Below are 20,509 nucleotides of genomic sequence, written 5' to 3'. Positions count from 1 at the left end.
CGTAATCTTCTATAAATTTGATAAGTCGATACAAACCCTAACAGACCAATCTTTATCAAACAATTGAAGAACAGAACCAAGAACAATTACAACTAACTGCGATTGAGATTATCACAAACAAGAACTCAAATCAACAGATGAACAATACTGAATTTCACCAACACAATGAAACCCTAATAGAGAACTTGGTGTTTTTGAGAGAAAAAAAAATAATACTGCATAAAACTTGAACCGTCTTTCTTTTCTTTTAAACTGATACAAATAGCAGCCCATCCAAAAAAGCCCGTTCATCCAAGCTCCAAGCCCAAACCAGCTTCCAACCACTAGGCCCAGCAACCACTAGGCCCAGCAACCACTCGGCCCAGCAACCAGCATATTTATTCTCAAACAAAAAATATAAGAACCAATATAAGAAAATTGAACTAATGAAAAAGAAAATTAATAAAGAATGGATATAAAACTGATACATATATATATATATATATATATATATATATATATATTAACAATGTATTCAGCAACCCCTAAAATTATACATTGCAAATTTTGATATATATATATATATATAGGGGATCGATATGTTAAGAACTTGATGAGTTGTAAGATCTTTAAAAACTCAATTTTGGACCACACATTTAATTAAATGAGCTTAAATATGTGGCTGAGATTAAATTTGATTAAAAAATAAATCAGGAGAGACAATAAGTATTTTTGATAATTACGCAAGTTAAATGTTAGTTACACATGTGTAATAAGTCGATTCGGTGTGTAAAAAATTACGCTAATTTTTTGTGCATTACTTACACTTACGTATTACACGTGTGTAAAAAAACTCAAAAAAAAAAATTTGTTACATTGAGTTCTTTCGAGTTCTTAAAGCTTAAAGCGGTTCTCAAAAGAAATCAATCATATATATATACATATATATATATAAGAGTTCAAATAAAAAACAAGTGTTTTGTGAGAAGTGTGAGAAGAGCTTTAAAATAAAACAAACCACCTAAATATGATACTATACAATGTAAATATGAAACAATACAATTATTTAGAAACTACCAATCTCAACCACTAGATCATAGATCCAAGGGCCTAGATATATTCTTATTCTTCTCACAAAAATATTGTTTTTTACATTAACCCTACCCTATATATATATATATATATATATATATATATATATATATAGAAAATGGTTCAAATAAAAAGAAGTTGTCTTCTAGGAATGGTAAGAACCAATAGAATTTTGACATTTGGCATTAAAACCTATGGTGAAAGAATAATTTTAGGAAACTATGTCGGTTATAATGGTGAAAGAGTAATTCTAGGAAACTATGACGGTTTTTGGTAATTTTAAATCTCAACCATTGATTGATATGATCCAATGGCTATGATTTATTCTTAGTCTTCCTAAGAAACTATTTTTTTTTATTATAACCCACCCCTATATATATATATATATATATATATATATATATAGTATGTCTATTTAAAGAATTTCATTTGAATCGTAAAAACCTTTCATTTTTTCAAAAACTTTAAAGTTTGTTTATGCATAAAATAACTACGCTAAAGATAACTGGGTTAAATGAGTCAACTCATGAACCAGTTAGGTTGACCCAAACCAAATCCATTTGACTAAACTTGAACCGTACATTGTGTTAAAATCGTGTTGTTTCAAAAATTCATACCCTAATAAACATTAGAGATGATTGCTGTTAAAGAGAATATTTCAGAAAACCTTGCTTGAAAAGTAAAAAAGAAAATAACGTATGGTTTTTAGAGACAATACATGGCCCATAATCCAACCGGGCATAGACAATACCCGATTTTCCAATACACGATCATATCTAAACCCAGTTCCATACCCGAAACCAGGTGTTAGAATAACCCAATTTAGCACCTCTACTGATAATATCTAGTTCGGATTATGGCCCAACACTATTATCCTCTAGCAACTTTCTCAAAACAAGTAGGGCTATCTCATGAATAAAAAAAAACCACCCTTCAATTATAAGGCCACAAAATGTGAAATATTTACCCCCTCTCCAAAAAGTTTCACATTTCAAATTAAAGTTTCATATTTCAAATTAAAGTCCTTGGACATATCAACTACCAACTTAACCAAACTAGATGTATTAACGTGACACTTCCTTAAGTTGACTCATAACTCTATAAAGTAAAAATAAAAAATAAAAAGGTGAGCATGACCATAAATAATAAACAATAAAAGGTAGCCAAATGTGAAGAACAATGGAAAATGTTATGGCTAACTCCATCATAGACTACTCTGTTTTAAAAAAGTGAGAATCGCAACAACAAAAATAAAGAAAATGTGGTCACGGCTACAACACAAATCTTTTACCATCGGACACTCACTCGCATTAAAGTTGAAACTAATCAAAGTGAACACAATATCTATACTTATATATATATAGTTTTAGATGCGTTCAAAGACCTAACTTATTTTGATATAAAGATGGGCCGATCCATATCCCTTGTACGTAATACATGAAAGATAATCACATGTATTGCAAAAAAAAGTATTTGTCATTCTCGTAGTTTTTTTTTTAATTTTTACCTCATATGGAAGGGATCCATCCATGCATGTATACTAACATACTTAATTTAATTCAAATAAAAGGATACAATTACAATAAAGAGGTAGGTAAACGGACAACAAACTGTGCCGTCACCCCATTTTGAATGGCAAAACCGATCCTACTGAAAATAAAATTATCGTTCTTCGGCGTCGTTGAGTTACTGTGCACGACCCGCTGAACTCTTTTTAGAAACGTAGTAGCATCGGGAGCAAGAGACCCAAATATATCAAAAGCAAAAGGAATGAAGGCGTGTTGATTCTCTGCACACGCCTTCTCATGCTTAGCATTTTTTCCTGCTTCTGCCTTTAGCACGACCTGCCTAGCAACAAACCCGGTGTCCCTAAGCCCGACAAGAGGGGACACCCTAGTAAGGTCCACACAAGCATGCTTCCCCCCAGCCCATCCAAACACAAGAATGTCCGCTGGTCGGAGAGTAGACCTTCCTTCACGCGGATCCGACAAGAAATTCACAGGAGCCTCTTTTCTTGCCGAGATTCCCACTCGTTTTAACACATCACAAAGGATATCCCTGACCAGATCATGTCTATATTTAAACCCCAGGAGTTCTTTGCAATGAACCGCATGTTCACCAAAATTATCTAAACACGCCTTACGACAGACAGAGCATGGCTCATCAACTGGGAATAGGGGGATCATTAAACGATATTTAAGAATGGCTCGGTACTTCACTGCCGACATGTGCTGCACTAACCCTTCGATGGGGGTGACAGTCAAAAAGTCTTGAGCGTGAGGAGCCTGAAGACATTCTAATACCGCTCTCTGACGAGAGGACATGCCAAACTTTTCTCCCAAACTTTGGACGGTTTTACTATAAAGGGCACTCGCCAAAGCATTTTGGGCTTTAGGGGGCGGTGTCCTTATTAGCGAACCCACCAAGATCAAGATCGGGAATACAGTTGTGCAAATAATCCATCGCACACCCAAAATCGGAATCTAACCCATCAACACCAAAATCACGCAAAATGTGGTCTTGTAACTTCCAAGATTGTGCTCTCGAGGCTACGAAAGCATAGGTGGAAACATCCTCAGCTGAATATAACCCTAAACCACCGAAATTGATAGGGAGGGAGGCTAGTCTCCATTGAAAATCCCCAAAAAACGAACCCCCACATACCACAATATCCTCAATCGCCGCTCGAAGCCCTTTGTCAAAAACAGAGACAACTTCCTTAACAAGCATAGGCTGACATGTTCGGAGTCCGAACAACAACTTAGCCACCCCCAAACATGAGCGAAGCAAGAGAAGCTCAATGTGTCACGCAGGCGAGTAAGACATCTCATTAGTTCCACAGCTCTTGAAGCTCAGGTACTGGCCAAACTACTAATAAACCCAGTGTCTCGGCTAAAAGTTGGTTGTGTAAACATATATGTTCTACAACCAATTTTAAATAGAAAAAACTGAAATAGGCTTGGTTTTGAGGGGGTGACTAAACCAAGCAAATAAAAATAGTTGTAATAACATGATATGCACTCCTCATCGTACATAACAAGTAAGTTGTGGCTAAGTACTTCACAGTTTTGATATTTATGACGATTTAAGTATTTTTGCACTATCAATTTCATCATATGATCATAATCCATTTACTAGTTGCAAGTATTATACTTGTCACCTTTCACTACTATCATCGAACATGATTTCAAGACATACCTTATGATCCATCAAATTGAGATAATTACTAATTCACTCACATATAATGGTTTTATCACTAGCTAGCTAGCCTTTCAATTTTGGGAAATTGGATGAGAAATAGGTTTTCCCCTCTTTCTCTCTTTCCGATGTCGAACATTTGCATTCTCTTAATTTTTATGTTTTATCATGTCTAGTTTGCATTTGTACATATCCAACCCTTATACTTTAGTTAGTTATTTAAAAGATCATATTTAACTCATTTTTACAACCTTACACTTTAATCTAGTTAACTAAGTTAAATTTCTTAGTTATCATCATTTTTGCCATATAACACATCAAATGTGTAAATGCTTACGTTTAATAGCATATAATATTTTTGGAGTGTTACAAAAGTTTGTAACCGAAATACAAAAATTGGAAACTTGGAAAGCTAGAGTGAGAAGACTATTATCCAAAACTCAATTCTTAAGAGGCTAAAAAAGTAAAGTTCAAAATTCTATTGTAGCAAATAGGTTTGCTATTATATGTAGTATAATTTTTCCAAGTTTTCTTTTTCTATTTTCTTTGATTTAAGAAATAGAAAAAAGAAACAAAAATGTCTTATAAACTTTTTCTTTTTTACCATTTGCAATTTCTGCTGCTAATTTCTATATTATGAAATAGTAAAATAAGCGTAAAAAATCAATAGTAATGGGCTATTTGGGATTCCTTATTTTTACTCCTTATAGCTTATAACTTATAGATTATAAGTTATAAGATGTTTGAGAAAGTTGGGTTTTGTGAGTTAGACGTGCACAAAAAAACCGGTTCCGGAACCGAACCGGTGGAACCGGCCCGGAACCGGTTCCAGTTCCTACCCGATGGAGCAAATACCGGGTTTGGGTATTATTGTACCCGAATATCATACCCGGTTCCCCTATTTGTATTTCCCAGTCGGTTCCAACCCGGTTCCTAAATGTACCCGGTCCAATTCCTACCCGAAATAACCGGTTCCGGCGGGTTTTTTTTTAAAATGTCAAACACTGGTCAAACTAGCCGTTGGAACCGGTTCCAACGGTAATATAGCCGTTGGAACCGGTTTTTGAGAAACAAAAGAGCCGTTGTAACCGGTTCCAACGGTAATATAGCCGTTGGAACCGGTTTTTGAGAAACAAAAGAGTCGTTGTAACCGGTTCCAACGGTAATATAGCCGTTGGAACCGGTTCTTGTAGCCCAAAACCTATATATAAGTTGTTTTCCATTACTTGTTTCACCACCAAACTCAAAAACAAACAAAAAAACTTCTCCTTTAGCAAACCCGACCATCCAACTAAATATTATTATGGTACCCATCAAAAAAACTAACAAGAAGGCTAAGAAGAATGTTTTTATTGAACCCGTTCGTGCTATGGAGGACCCAAATGTTCTTGCGGTCGTCACCCATACCCGAAACCAAGACGTATGGAAGAATTGAGATTTGGTTGTCAATGCCGAAGGTGATCAAAAGGTTCGTTGCAAACTATGTAGAAAACAATTAAAACACGATTCCAACTCGACTTTGAGAAAGCACATCGAGAATTCATATTGCCCGGCCTTGAAAGGGATTGACGCGACCGATCAAGTTGACTTGGGTAAAGATGGTACGCTATTTCGTTACAACACGACTCATGTTCAAGATAGAATGGCAAAGTTCGTTATTCAACGAGGTTTGCCGTTTAACCACTTTGATGACCCGGATTTGACGTCGTTGATTCGAGAAACTCTACAACCGCGATACACACATGTAAGTCGTAGTACCTTAAGACGTCATTGTATCAAGTTGTGGGAGTGTGCTAAAAAAGAGTTAATCGAGTTTTTTCATTCTTTACTAGCGATGGTTAGTTTAACTACCGATGTTTGGTCGGCACCACACGGGTTGCCCGAATCATACATATGTGTCACCGCTCATTGGGTTGATCCGGTGATATGGAAATTGATGAAATAAACCATAGCTTTTGAAAACTTCCCGTACCCACATACCGCTGAAAAATTGTTTGACTTTCTTGATAAAGTTATAACGACTTACAATTGAGAAATAAAATATTTTCGATTTCGTTTGACAACGCATCAAACAATACTAAGACGGCCGAAAAATTTATCATTAAATATTCACCACCTTGTTTACAAGATGTCTTCAAAAGTGGTAAAAGAAGACATCTTGAATATAAGAATTATTGCAAGTCGGTTGAAAGAAAGTATTTGGGGCCGAATTGGGATGTTTCAACCCGTTGAAACTTAACTTGTCATATGCTCAAGTGTGCTTTCGCCCAACGGCAAACTCTACAAAGTTTTCATAACAATCTTGTTGACGTACGAGAGGCCGACATGCTTCCGGAAAGTGTTTGGGTCAATGTCGGTTATTTGTTGGGGTATCTTGACGTGTTCAAAAACTCAACAACAAAGTTATCAGGAGTCTATTACCCTACTAGTTGTTAGGTTTTGCAATAATTATACTACATGTCTTGTACTTTTAAAGAGTTTGAGGAGAAAAACACACTATTCAAGAATATTGTTGGGGGTACGAAGGAAAAGTTCTTAAAATATTTTGAAAACATACCGCCGGTCTTCACTTGTGCCGCCGCTTTAAACCAATATTGGAATGTTAATAGGGTTGAGAGAACGATCGAAGAAATATTCGACAACATGGGTATGCACGAGATCGACCCGAAGTTGTCGACGGAAGCGTGTGAAAAGTTTAACAAAAACCTTCAAGACCTTTATGACCATTATTTTCAACTATATGGTCCAAGCACGAGATCGTCTTTTATTAAAAAAACAACTACTAGTAGGCCGAGCAAGGACCTACTTATAAACTTGATGAATGGGATTCGTGAATCGGCATCTAAGAGGCAAAGAGGAAACACACCAAACTAGCGAACTTGGTCGATATAATGGAGGAAACTATGTTGAGGGTGCAACGGTCGACGATGTTCGCAATATTGATTTGTTGGCTTGGTGGAAAGGAAAACAAAACGAATTTCCTATTCTATCCGCCATGGCTCGTGATTTGCTTGCCGTACAAGCCTCAACGGTTGCTTCCGAATCGGTTTTTTCTCTTAGTGGGAGGGTATTATCAATGCGAAGAACAAAATTAACTCCCGAGTCTTTAGAGGTTTGCATTTGCCTAAAGGACCATTTGGATGCGGTGGATCGGGTACAACACAAGGCGAACTTTGAAGACTAGATACCAATAGAGCCTCCTATTCATGATGAGGAGGCGGAGGACGGCCTTTCTTCCGATAACGAAGAAAAGGGTGAAGACGAGAATGAAGACGAGGGTGAAGACGAAGAAGAGTAGTAATTTGTGTTTGGTATTTGTTTTAGTAAAATTATTTGTAACAAGTTCAACTAATATTTAGTTATGATTTGTTTAATAATAACTACTTTTGTTAGTCATGATTAATTTTTTTGTTACTTTTTTAATAACGCCGAACATTTTATTTATTCAAACAATAACTACTACAAACATTATTAAAACACAAACGATACTAAACATAACAACTTAAACTAAAAAAAAAAGTCCGACGTTTTAATCTGGCGTTCTACAACGATTAAGCGTTGTCACCGGCGGTAGATGTTTGGGTTGTAGAGCCGGACGACTCTCCCACTTCCACTTTTTTAGCATCCAAACTTCTTTTCTCTCGACAATACTTATTCGTATGTTTTCGTAATGTCGAGTTGGACCCTGCTTTAAGAAACTTTGAGCAATATTTGCAACGAGCCATCTCTTGTGAGTCGGTCATGACAAATCGTAATGAACCCAAACATCGGGGCATCGTGTTGTTTCGATCACCATAACAACGTCGTCGTTAGTTGCCATTTGTTGTCGGTTTAAGCTTAATTGTGTTTTGGAGTGTGTTTTTATAGTTTTGGAAGTGGTTTAACAAGTACACACCATACCTTGCTATTTATAGAAGGTAAATAACCTATTTTTAGTAACAAAACCGGTTCCAACGGTCAAAAACGGCTATATAGCCGTTGGAACCGGTTTGTAACGGCTATATTATTTGAAATTAAAAAAAAACCGGTGGAACCGGTTTTTACCTAATAACCGGTCCCGGTTCCTACCCTACCCGGTTCCTAAAAGTTGGCATTTCGGGGCATCAGTTCGGGTCGGGAACCAAACCGGTTCCTGACTGGAACCGGTGCCATTTCCTACCCAGTGAGAAAAAAACCGGTTCCGAACCGGTTCGTGTTTTTCAAGTGTACCCGATTTGTGCACGTCTATTGTGAGTGTATAAGTTACAACATTGTAACTTATATCTTATGTCTTAAATAAGGTATAAGGAGGTAAAATAAGGAATCCCAAACACCCCCTAAACTATATTTGTTCTGATCATTTAACATTTTAGATATAAGTTACAACATTATAACTTATACCTTATGCCTTATGTCAAGCCCATTAACGCTTTAGCGGCTTCAAGGCCCTGTATACTAACTTCATAATTTCTTGATTTAGCTTGTGCACTGTGCACACGTCCATCAAACTCTTGTTAGAAAATTCTTCTAAAAAAACCTGAAATGTTATAAAACGGCAGGTTAATCCGTTTTAAAGGAAAGAAATGTGAAAGATTGATTGAATGACATCAAGCCCACACCTTAGATAGAGTATCAATGAGCCCAATACCATGAAAATCTATGTAGATACTAACCACTTGGCTTATCATATTTGCATAAGTCGTCATAAGACAAACTTATTGTTTTATATAAGGGTGTAAAAAAGACGAGCCGTTCGTAAGTTACTTATGATTAGATCACTAAATGCTTGAATCGGGCTGGCTTAATCTAGTTCATGAGTCACGCCTAATAACACATCTATACTATATAATAAATAAATGTTCCTAATGCCACATGGCATCACACAAAATACCTTCTTGCAAAATTTTCTCACATCTCTCTCTTATTAAATACATTTACCATTTTATTAATAATTTTATATTTAACTTTTTTTTTCCTTCTTAATTAATTATTTTCTCTTTCTTATGATCATTTTTTAATTTAAAATTTTAATACAAACATAGATATATTATTTAGTTTTATATAAATATGTTGTATTAGTTATTAATATTAAGCTTTTATAAACAACAAATTCTCACGTTAATTTAGATAAAATAATTAATTTCAAATAAAAATTTAACTTTATATTTGTGTGTCACTATAAATTCTTTGATTTGTTTTTTAGACAACATGTTTTAACGCATGGTAGGTTATGTGTTTAATTATCTAAAGTTGAATAAAAAACAAAACGAAACTACTAATTTTGATATGTAGGTTAAAATTACAAATATTGTATACAAAAAATATTTAGAGATTTGTGAATTTTCAACAACTTTTTATTTCCATATTGTGTAATATGTAATTTATTCTACCATATATTATATCTTTATTCAGAACATATTTACATTGTGTTATTATCTAAACAAATTTATTTATTCTAACTCGTGTTTTACACGGGTCTTAATACCATATGTCATTACACATGAGTGATCTTTACAAAATTTTCTCATTTCTCTCATGTTAAATATATATTTCTTTTTCTTATTAATAGTTTTATATTTTATCCTTTTTTTCTTTTCAATCTATTATTATTGAGTGAATTGTGGTTTTCAACCATATGGTTTGTCGCAATCTACGGTTTTAGTCCAATAATTTCCCCTCATCTCTCTCATATTAACTATGTTGATCCTTACAAAATTTTCCCTCATCTCACTCGTATTAACTACATTTCTCTTTTTAATATTTCATTTTCCATTTTTAATAATTCCACCTAATTTAAAAGAATTAATACCATCATAAATATGTTAATTTGTTTAATATAAAATGTATTGCATTAGTTATTAATATTGGATTTTTATAAGTAACCAATACGAAACGGGTGAGTTTATTTAACCGATTAAATTATCAAACATTGTTCATGTCAATACAATTTATGATTATAATGAGTTTTGGTCCACGAGTTGGTTTAAAAAAGTTTTCATTTACAACTAAGTTTTGATATAAAAAATAACACAGAAATAATTTATGATTTATGAATTTTCTAACAACTTTTTATTTCCAAATTGCGTAATGTGTAATTTTTTTACTGTATAATATATCCTTATATATGTATAATACATGCATTTTTTTTGTATTTCACATTATGTTATTATTTAAGAAAAATTACTTATTCTAACCCGTGTGCTACACGGGTAACTAACCTAGTTTCTAATAAACGAGTCAAGGCTTCACTTATCGAGCTCGAGCTAGCCCGCAAGCCTAAACGAGCCTATTTATTACATAACTTTTATTAATTATGTTAAGCATATATACTTTCTACAATACTTATTATTGTAGATAAAGTTATGATAAGAATAATTAAATGACTTGAAGTGAATCAATATTGAAAGAAGTTTGATTGACTTAAAAGATTTATATCTTCACACTCTCAACAGTTGAGGGTTGTTAGTTAGAAACTAGTCAACTTATTAACAATTAACCACCTCTTATAATAAAAAAATGACAATCACATCAAAAATATATTATCATGTACCAAACTCATCCATGGTTTTAACTTTTAACCTACATATTCACAACAACAAAAAAAAACCCAAAAAAAATGGAGCTTTTAGCATTCATGAGAAAAAAAATAATAAATACAAAAAAAAAAAAAAAAAAAAACACTAGAAAATATTGGCAACTTGAGAATCCAATCTATGCTGCAACTCCTTAACCTTCAATGAAAGTTCAGATTTTTGCTCCTTATAATTCTGAAGCAAATAATCTTTCCCTTTTATCAAATCCTTCAACTCTCCTATTTCCTTTCTCAACATCTCAACTTTATCAACTTCATTCCCTCCTATCCTTGTATCCAAACACTCCAAATCTCGAAGCCCTTTCGCATTCCCCATCGCGTTTCTCAGCCTCTGAATCTCCCTCTCCGAGTCAAAAAGATCCCGGTTTGCAGCTTCTAAAAGCGAATGCAAGTGGTCTGCATGCGTCCGTTGTGAAGCTAAACTACTTTGCAGCTCGGCTATTTGATCTTGCATTTCAAGAATCATGTCGTCGCGCTTTTTTAACTGTTGTCTGAGTTTTTGAATTACTTCACGTTTCATGAAAATGTCGGAACCGGATTCGGATATGCATGGTGAATCGATCCGTTGAGGTGGGTCCTGTCGGTCGGGTGAGGTTGACCATATTTGACTGTTTTGTTTGGTGTATACGGGTGCTGAAACTGAAACGGTGGTTAAAGAGAGTGATTGTTCGGGTTCTTTGTGTAGCCGACCACTGTATTGTGGCTTGGTCTCGGTGTCACCTGCGTTTCCTGTTTAAGAAATAACAAATATTCACTCACAGTTTTTATCATAAAATTTGGAACTAAATGATAATTTGGAACTAATAATGATTATATAAAATTATAAACATATACTTAATATATTAAATAATAATTATGGAACTAAATAATATGCTTGTTTAAGCTCGCAAGCCAGCTCGAGCTTGTTTATTAAACAAGCTTATTTTAAGACTCGTGTTCGAGCGCGTTTAAGCTCGGCTCGATTAGAGCTTTTAGCGAGCCAATTTCGAGTAGCTCACGAGAGGCTTGGCTCGTTTACACCCATAATAAAAATAAGTAAATAAATTAACAAATAATAAACGAGCTGAACTTGAGCTATATAAACAGACCTCAAAAAGAAACGAGCTCAAACCTAGTCAAACTCAGGTTTGGCTCAGCTCGTTTACACCCGTTACGTCATCATACATAATATCTGTAAGTAAAACAAATTACCTAATTACCCCTTCTTTTAACCCCCTTACACAAGCTTCCTTTTAAAAAATCACAATATGATCCTTTATTCCTTTCGGTCATTTTATCCATCAATTCTTTAAATAACATTTGTCAAACACAAACATCTTATTACATGGCTATTACAACTTCAAACAAATCTATACTAAAGCCCATTTCTTGCAGCCGATTCGACTAGCTATAAAATATCAAAACAGACCCTTTAAATCGACCTACATAGTATCATACCTGAAATGCAATTATAGCAACCGTCATCCTGTTCAAAACTATACAAACTCGAATGCAATCGACAATTTCCAGGCCTCTTTCTTGCTGCATGTTTCCCATTCTCTGCAGTATAATTTATAAACAACTTACATATTGAAAAGCAAAGACACAAATGAAGCAACTTGACAGCTTATAATACCTTTTAAGCCATCGGTACTATTTTTTGACTGCTTTGAATCTAAAGCCTGTTTGAGCCTATAACCAAGACGAACGGCTAGTGTACTCAATAACGCACCACCGGCTATCAGAATCCAGTTAGGGCCCTGACCCTGAAACCTTTTCCCCTTTGAGCGCTCAACATCTCATTGATATTTGGTGTCATTTTTTAAGTTTTACCGACGTGATTCATGGAATAGTTCAGGCATCAGATGAAACCTGTATTACTGTTGCATCATAGTGTCAGTACTATATAGCTACATTGTAAGCATTAAGCGTGATATGTCAATTGTTAAGCGTGTCAACAAAATAACTAACAAGACGCTAACATAACACGACTGACACACACACCAATGGCCTGTCAATGCAGTTAATGTGGAAAAAACATCGGGTATTTAGTATGCATACTCTCCTACCATTAACAAATTTTGCAAAACACTAATGATTGTAGCTGCAAGTAGGAAGTGATTAATACTTGAAACACTAACTCTAAACATTATAAATAAAATAAATAGACAATTAAGAGTTAAAAAACTGATATCTGGGTTATTTTACCAAGGGACCGGTTAATGATATATATAAGGCACCTGGTTGATATAATACTATAGGATTAGGATATTGAAACCTACTACCATAACCCTTGGATTGCTGCCTTGCTTTCTTCTGCCGGTCTTCCTTGTCTCGGCTTCCACACATAATGTCATATATTGAAATGACTCAAAAGATAAGGACCATTATCTATCTTTCTATTCTAATCTAACAAGAGCATATCATTTTTTCCACTTAGCCCTTCTCACATTTTTTTCAACCAATTTTCATATATGGTCCTTATCTTTTGAGTCATTTCAATATATGACATTATAATTATAGGTTTGTTCCATATGGATTGACTATAGACAATTAGTGAATTTTGAAGTGTTTATTATGGTTTATATTCAAAATAATAAACAATAAACATTCAATTAATAATATGTGCAATGAGAACCAACCCGAATTACTTCGGTTCAGGTTCGGGTTAGTATTTTCTTGGGTTCGAGTTTCTCGGGTCGGGTTAGTTTGGGTTCAGGTACGGGTTTTCATGGGTTGGGTTTCAGGTTACAAGTAAAAGTGACAGCCCTACTTTCAACAATTATAAATAAGGATCACTACCTTCACTTTATGTTTCTAATAATCTTCTAACTCAGAATAATCACTATTATTTGAACATGGTTTTAATGTTAGTATGTATTTGTCATTTTCCTGACAATTACATTAATATGAAATAAACAAATCATTTTGTTATATTTAAATTTTCGATTTTTATGTTGCTTGATTATACAATTTTTAATTGTAAAATATAAAGTCAATTAAAAATTTGTCATACATAGAATATTAATGATAACAAATTTATCATGATCGATAAATTTTAAATTGTAAAGATTCTAAGAATGATTATATTATCAAAGTTCAGGTATATGTTTTTTTGGGATAATCATGTTTTTTTTGGATAAACATGAGCAGATGTTCTCAAATGACATCATATTAATTGATTAAAACCTATGATATTTTATGTGTATGAATATTTTTTATTAGTATAATGGATATATATTATCATTTATTTAGAGTTGGTATGTATTTGAAGAATTTTTTTTGTCACACGGACAACTATATATTGCTATATATAGAGTTATAAGCAGACATATATGTTACCTTATTAAAAGTTACAAGTAGACATGGACTAAAGATTTTTATTTTTAATAAACAATGTATACATCATAATACAATCACAAATGTAGTGTAAAAGGAAGTTTTTACCTATTTGTAGCATTTTGTGTAATATTAGTTATGTAATTTCTGTAATTTTAATTTAATTGTAATTGTATTAACAATATATGATCAATTTGTTGACTGTATTTCACTTAATGGTTAAAGTTTAAAATTTTCAACAATTACCCGTATAATACACGGGCCTCAAACTAGTTATTTTATAATAATTTAAGACCACACTTCCTTTTCTTTTTCCTTTTTTTAGGGAGTGTATGGGATTTATTTATTTTGTTTCCTTATAACTTTTCATTAAGTTAATAAGTTATAAAAATGTAATTTATGAAACCTTTTCTTTTATAATATAAGCAATCCTAAACACCCGATTAATGATGGAATAGACAACTCGACAATGAGACAATGAAATAGAATAACCTAGATATTATTATTATTATTATTATTATATTGGGATGTTTAGTTACCATGTAGGGATATAATGAAATAAATAATTATTTTTTTGTTGTGTTAACAGACATGATTAGACGAAGAAATATAATTAAAATAATAGTGAGTGGCGAGTGATAATAGTGGTGGGGAGGGTGGGAGGTAATGTTGGTTGTGGTGGTGGTGATATAATGTGAAAGAAATAATGAAATAAAAAAGGAAATTGGTTTTTATTGATCCCAACTATCGTCTTTTGGTCACTTTCGGTCCCAACTAACGAATTGGCTGCTGACAGTCCCAACTTTTAATGTATATGTTCCTAACAGTCCGCGACTAACAGAATTATAACGTCGTTAGTTTCAGGTTGACGGAAAAACGTTTTTGTCCGGAAAACACACATTTTTTCCCGAAAACTCAACAATTTTGTCCCAAACATCATGGTAACTTTGTATCGTATCTTTAGGAACATTATTCTAGTAAAAGCCCTAATTATTGAGGTCGCCAAAACCCTAGAACCATTTTCGGAATCAGTTGATGGTGCTTAAGTGATGGTGGTTGGTTGGTGGTGAGTCAATCGGTGGCGGTGTTCAGGTGGTGTTTTCCGGCAAAAAAATTGACTTTCCCGGCCAAAAACGTTTTTCCGGCGACCTGAAACTAACAGCGTTAGGATTATGTTAGTCGCGGGTCGTTAGGAACAAATACATTAAAAGTTAAGGCCGGCAATAACCAAAAGACAATAATTGGGACCAATAAAAACCAATTTTTCTTCTTTTTTAGTGATGGAATAGACAACTGGACAATGAAATAGAATAGCCTAGATATTATTATTATTATTATTATATTGGGATGTTTAGTTACCACGTAGGAATATAATGAAATGAATAATTATTTTTTGTTGCTGTGTTAGCAGACATGATTAGACGAAGATATAGAATTAAAATTATAATGATTGGCGAGTAATAATAGTGGTGGGGAGGGTGGGAGGTAATGTTGGTTGTAGTGGTGGTGATGTAATGTGAAAGAAAGAATGAAATAAAAAGAAAAATTGGTTTTTATTGGTCCCAACTATCATCTTTTGGTCACTGCCCGTCCCAACTAACGAATTGGCTGCTGACGGTCTCAACTTTTAACGTATTTGTTTCTAACGGTCCGCGACTAGCAAAATTATAACGTCGTTAGTTTCAGGTCGCCGGAACTCTAGAATCATCGTCGGAATCAGTTGATGGTGCTTAATTGATGGTGGTTGGCTGGCGGTGACTCAATTGGTGGTGGTGGCGGTGTTCAGGTGGTGTTTTCCGGCAAAAAGATTGACTTTCCCGGCCAAAAACGTTTTTCCGGCGACCTGAAACTAACGGCGTTAGGATTCTGTTAGTCGCGGATCTTTAGGAACAAATACATTAAAAGTTGGGACCGTCAACAGCTAATACGTTAGTTGGGACCGTCAACATCTAACACGTTAGTTGGGACCGACAGTGATCAAAAGACGATAGTTGAGACCAATAAAAACCAATTTTCCAAATTAAAAAAAAAACAAAAAACAAAAAGGTGGATGAAATGAATCTGAGGTGTTTCAAGGGGAATAAAATATATGAGGTAATAGGTGATCAATTTCATTGATCAAACAAACTCTATATATTTCATTCCCTCACAATACTCCATTTCATTTCTGCATATCAAACGTTACCTAAATCTGCATATCAAACGTTACCTAAATATTTGAAAGCTAAGACCGTCCGTAGTGGCACGTTGTGCCGAACGTTATGGGGTATAACGCCGAGGGCACACCATCCCCCCCCCCGGCGTTTTGGCTTATTTTTATTTTCAACGTTTTGTAGATAACGCGATGGAAGGCACGGAAATTTAAAAAAAAAGCAAATTCTTCTTCGTTGGTGGCCAGAATGATGGATCCGGTGGTGAGAATAATAGATCCGGTGGTTTTCATGGTGCCCTGAATAATAGATCTGGTGGGTTTCATGGTGGCCGAAACTCCGACGACGTCAAATCAGAGAATCTAGTGACACCATGTTCAAATCGGAGAATCTCCGACGGCCGGAATTCTTCTTCGTTGCTATGAAGTGGTTTTGATAAACACTTTATGTGTTTTGTGTGTGTGAAGATCGGAGATGGGTGGAGGTGAGTGGGTGTGAAGGGGTTCTATTTGATGTGAAGGGGATATACATGAGTTTTATGGCTTTTTAATTTCAATTTTTTTGAATTATTTATTATTTAAATATTTGTGAGGTTATGGAGTTGTAAATGGTTTAAGTGGCCGGAATAATTGGATCCGGTGGGTTTTATGGTGGTCGGAATAATTAGATCCGGTGGTGGGTGTGTAAATGTGACTGGGCGCCACATGTCGTATAACGCCCATAGGTGAGGCATTATGACTACAGCCTGTTTTTGTAAAAAAACCATAATTTTGACTGGACGCCACGTGGCGCATAATACCTGGATGTGAAAAGTTATGACTACACATGGGCTAATAACACTTTTATGGAGATGGGGTGGGCTCTGGTTGGTTCAACTTTGTGTACTTCTTAATTACCTTAATCAAGTTTTCATTTATGAATTATAAATAATCTAGCGTTAGTCGTTATATTTTCAAATTGGAGAGAATAGTGGTCAATGCAAATGCAAGGCTGTCTTCAAGAAAATTTAAAATTTTTTGAATCTAGGACGAGTAAAAAAGTGAGCCCCTAAAAATCGTGCTCTCAATTATGATTTGACAGTTTTACAAATATGGTTACCTTTCAAAAGCCCAAAACGAATCAAAACAAAATAAAAAAAAATAATCATAAACAAGTGTTAAATTGAGCCATATAAAACACAAATAAAAAGTTCTTTTCTATATAAAAATAATGAATACCACTTCTGGTGAACTCATGTCATTTAATTCCATAGTTTAGTACTTTTTTTATTGAACCAATGAGTCATTTTATAGTTTTTTTTAAAACAAAATTATATATAAATATAATATATTTTTAATATTTATGAACCTTTTAAGAGAGTGGGTCTGGGTCCCTCGCCCTCCCTTTGGGTTGGGCCTGGGTACTCATTGATACTTGGTGTCGATAATGTTAGTTGTGATGATTGTTTGTACATGGTTGTTACCGACCGGCCTAGGCACACAATTCTCTTTTCTCTTGAAAGACGGTTGCTGTAGTGGCTGTCTCGTGTTTCTCTGAATTTAAAATTGGCTAGATAACCTTAAAGGTCAAAACGTAGTGCAACATAAAAAGCATAAGTTGTTGAGAATATATATATATATATATATATATATATATATATATATATATATATATATATATGGAAAGGATATTTTGAGAACTTGATTAGTTGTAAGAACTTTGAGAACTCAATTCTAGACCACACATTTAATTAAATGGTATGAAATATGTGGCTGAGATTAAATTTAATTAAAAAATGAATCAGGAGAGAGAATAAGTATTTTTGATTATTACACAAGTTTAAATGTTAGTTACACAAGTGTAATAAGTCGATTAGGTGTGTAAAAAAATACTGTAATTTTTTGTACATTACTTACACTTACGTATTACACATGTGTAAAAAAAATTTCAAAAAAAAATTTGTTACGTTAAGTTCTTTCGAGTTCTTAAAACTCAAAGCGGTTCTCAAAAGAAATCAATCTTATATATATATATATATATATATATATATTATTTTTTATATTAAATTAATTGATAAAAAATATCATATGTGAGATTATGCTATGAGTAAAATGTATGAACATATAACGAATACTATCATAAAGTTTATTACTTATATAATTTTATTATGTGCAATAAACCATTGCAAGTCTGACTATACATAAATCATCCACCAAAAAGTTGATTACAAAATAAAACAAAATTGAACAAACAACACTGCCATAACTTCTGAAGCAAAAAAAGACCAAAACTTTCTAAAATTCAATTACTTATTCACCAAAAAAAAGGAAACAAGGACATGTAACCCTAAAATTTGTCCCTACTCCATTTATATCACACATTCATCATCACGCAGATTAATTTGGGATAGTTTAGAAGGTAGAGGGTTTACCTGGAAAGTATATAGACTTAATTAAAGATATGTATGACAGGACTAAAGCTAGTGTTCGTGCGCTGGTAGGAGATACTGATTTTTTCCCGGTGAAGATGGGACTCCACCAAGGATCGGCGTTAAGCCCGTTTCTTTTAACGGTAGTCATGGATGAGCTGTCCAAGTCGATTCAGGAGCCTGTCCCATGGTGCATGCTCTTTGCGGATGATATCGTGTTAGTGGCTGAGACTAAACAAAGCTTGAACGAAAGGCTAGAGGAGTGGCGTGTAGCTTTAGAGGATAAAGGTTTAAGAATTAGTCGCTCTAAGACATAGTACCTTTGTTGTGACTTCAGTGGTGTTGGTGATAGCGAGGACACCCAGATCACTATCGAGGACCAGGTGGTTCCGCAGATAACGAAGTTTAAATATCTAGGATCGTTTGTCCAAAGCAATGGAGAGATAGACAGTGACATAACCCACTGCATACAAGCTGGATGGTGTAGGTGGAAAGCAGCCACTGAGGTTTTGTGCGACAAGCGGTTCCCATCTAAATTGAAGGGGAAATTCTATAGACTCGCAGTTAGACCTGCAATGTTGTATGGAACGGACTGTTGGACCATCAAGAAGACACAGGAGCGCAGGATGGAGGTGGCAGAGATGAGGATGCTGAGGTGGATGTGCGGACACACTAGATTAGATACGATTAGAAATGAGGTCTTTAGGGAAAGATTAGGAATAGTTAGCATATCAGAGAAAATAAAGGAAGGGAGATTGAGATGGTTTGGGCATGTGAAGAGGAGACCGTCAACAGCGCCAGTTAGAGTAGTGGAAGCCTTCATTGTGGAAGGAAAGAGGAGTAGAGGCAGACCTAAATTGACTTGGGATGAAAGAATTAGACATGACTTGACAGGGTTGCACCTCTCTGAGGACATGGTCCAGGATAGAGATTCGTGGAGACGTAGGATTAAGGTTAGCGACTTCTAGGGGAAGGCACCTAGTTAGCTTAGCTTTCTATTTAGGGTCTAGTTGGCTAGTCTTGATCCTTGTTGTTTATGAATATTTTTTTGTTTTAATGCTGCTTTTTGTTTCTTATGCCCTTTTCTTAGTAGGTTACAGATTCCTTGCTTTTTTGGTAGTTTGTTATCTATGTATTGGTAAGTGTCTTTTGCTTGTAGGATGTATGTTTACTATGATTACCTGTATGTCGCTTTATGAGCCGGGGGTCTCTCTGGAAGCAGTCTCTCTATTCTCTCGGATAGAGGAAAGACTTGCCTACATCCCACCCTCCCCTGACCCTACCGATAGCGTGCTATGCGGTGGGATATACAGGGCTTGATTGATTGATTGATTCATCACTCTCCCCACATATTTTACATGTAAAAGACAAATCCTAGCCATGACCATTGACATAAAAATTACCGAGTTCATAATAAATGTCATAAACATGTTTTAAACCTAGCTATTGACTATGAATGAGAAGATAACTCTACTTCTAAGCGTTATTGAAGAGTAAATATTACAGAAAGGGTGCTGCTAAACATACCCCTTCTTACACCATTTTTACTAAATATACACCATCCCTGAACTTATTAGATCAATTACAATTACCTATTAGGATTATTTATATACATATTAGTCCCTACACATTTTTTAACTTAATAATCTCCACTACATATATAAAATTAAAAATTATCAAGTATTACTATTAATTTATTTTTTAGTATTAATATTGTAAATATTTATAATATCTTTTTTCAAATTTTAATAGTGTATATATATATATACTATATTAAAATACGTATAGGAAGGG

At 34.4% G+C, this 20,509-nt stretch overlaps 1 protein-coding gene across 1 annotated transcript; it reads right to left on the bottom strand.

Annotated features, from left to right (window-relative positions):
- Positions 1-10,896: 10,896 nt before the first annotated feature.
- On the bottom strand, positions 10,897-13,168 carry LOC143557740 (uncharacterized). Its single transcript, XM_077046744.1, has 4 exons — positions 13,076-13,168; positions 12,456-12,600; positions 12,278-12,379; positions 10,897-11,569 (listed from the first exon to the last, which is right to left on the bottom strand). Exons 1-4 carry the CDS (start codon positions 13,166-13,168, stop codon positions 10,929-10,931), a joined length of 981 nt encoding a protein of 326 aa, XP_076902859.1. The 3' UTR covers positions 10,897-10,928.
- Positions 13,169-20,509: the final 7,341 nt, after the last annotated feature.

Source organism: Bidens hawaiensis, unplaced genomic scaffold (assembly GCF_021521415.1).
Source record: "Bidens hawaiensis isolate Kalapana, Puna unplaced genomic scaffold, B.hawaiensis_p1.1 tig00019096_1, whole genome shotgun sequence".
Lineage (NCBI taxonomy): Eukaryota > Viridiplantae > Streptophyta > Magnoliopsida > Asterales > Asteraceae > Bidens > Bidens hawaiensis.
Note: the sequence above shows the minus strand (reverse complement) of the source record. Positions and strands in the feature narration are given on the sequence as shown.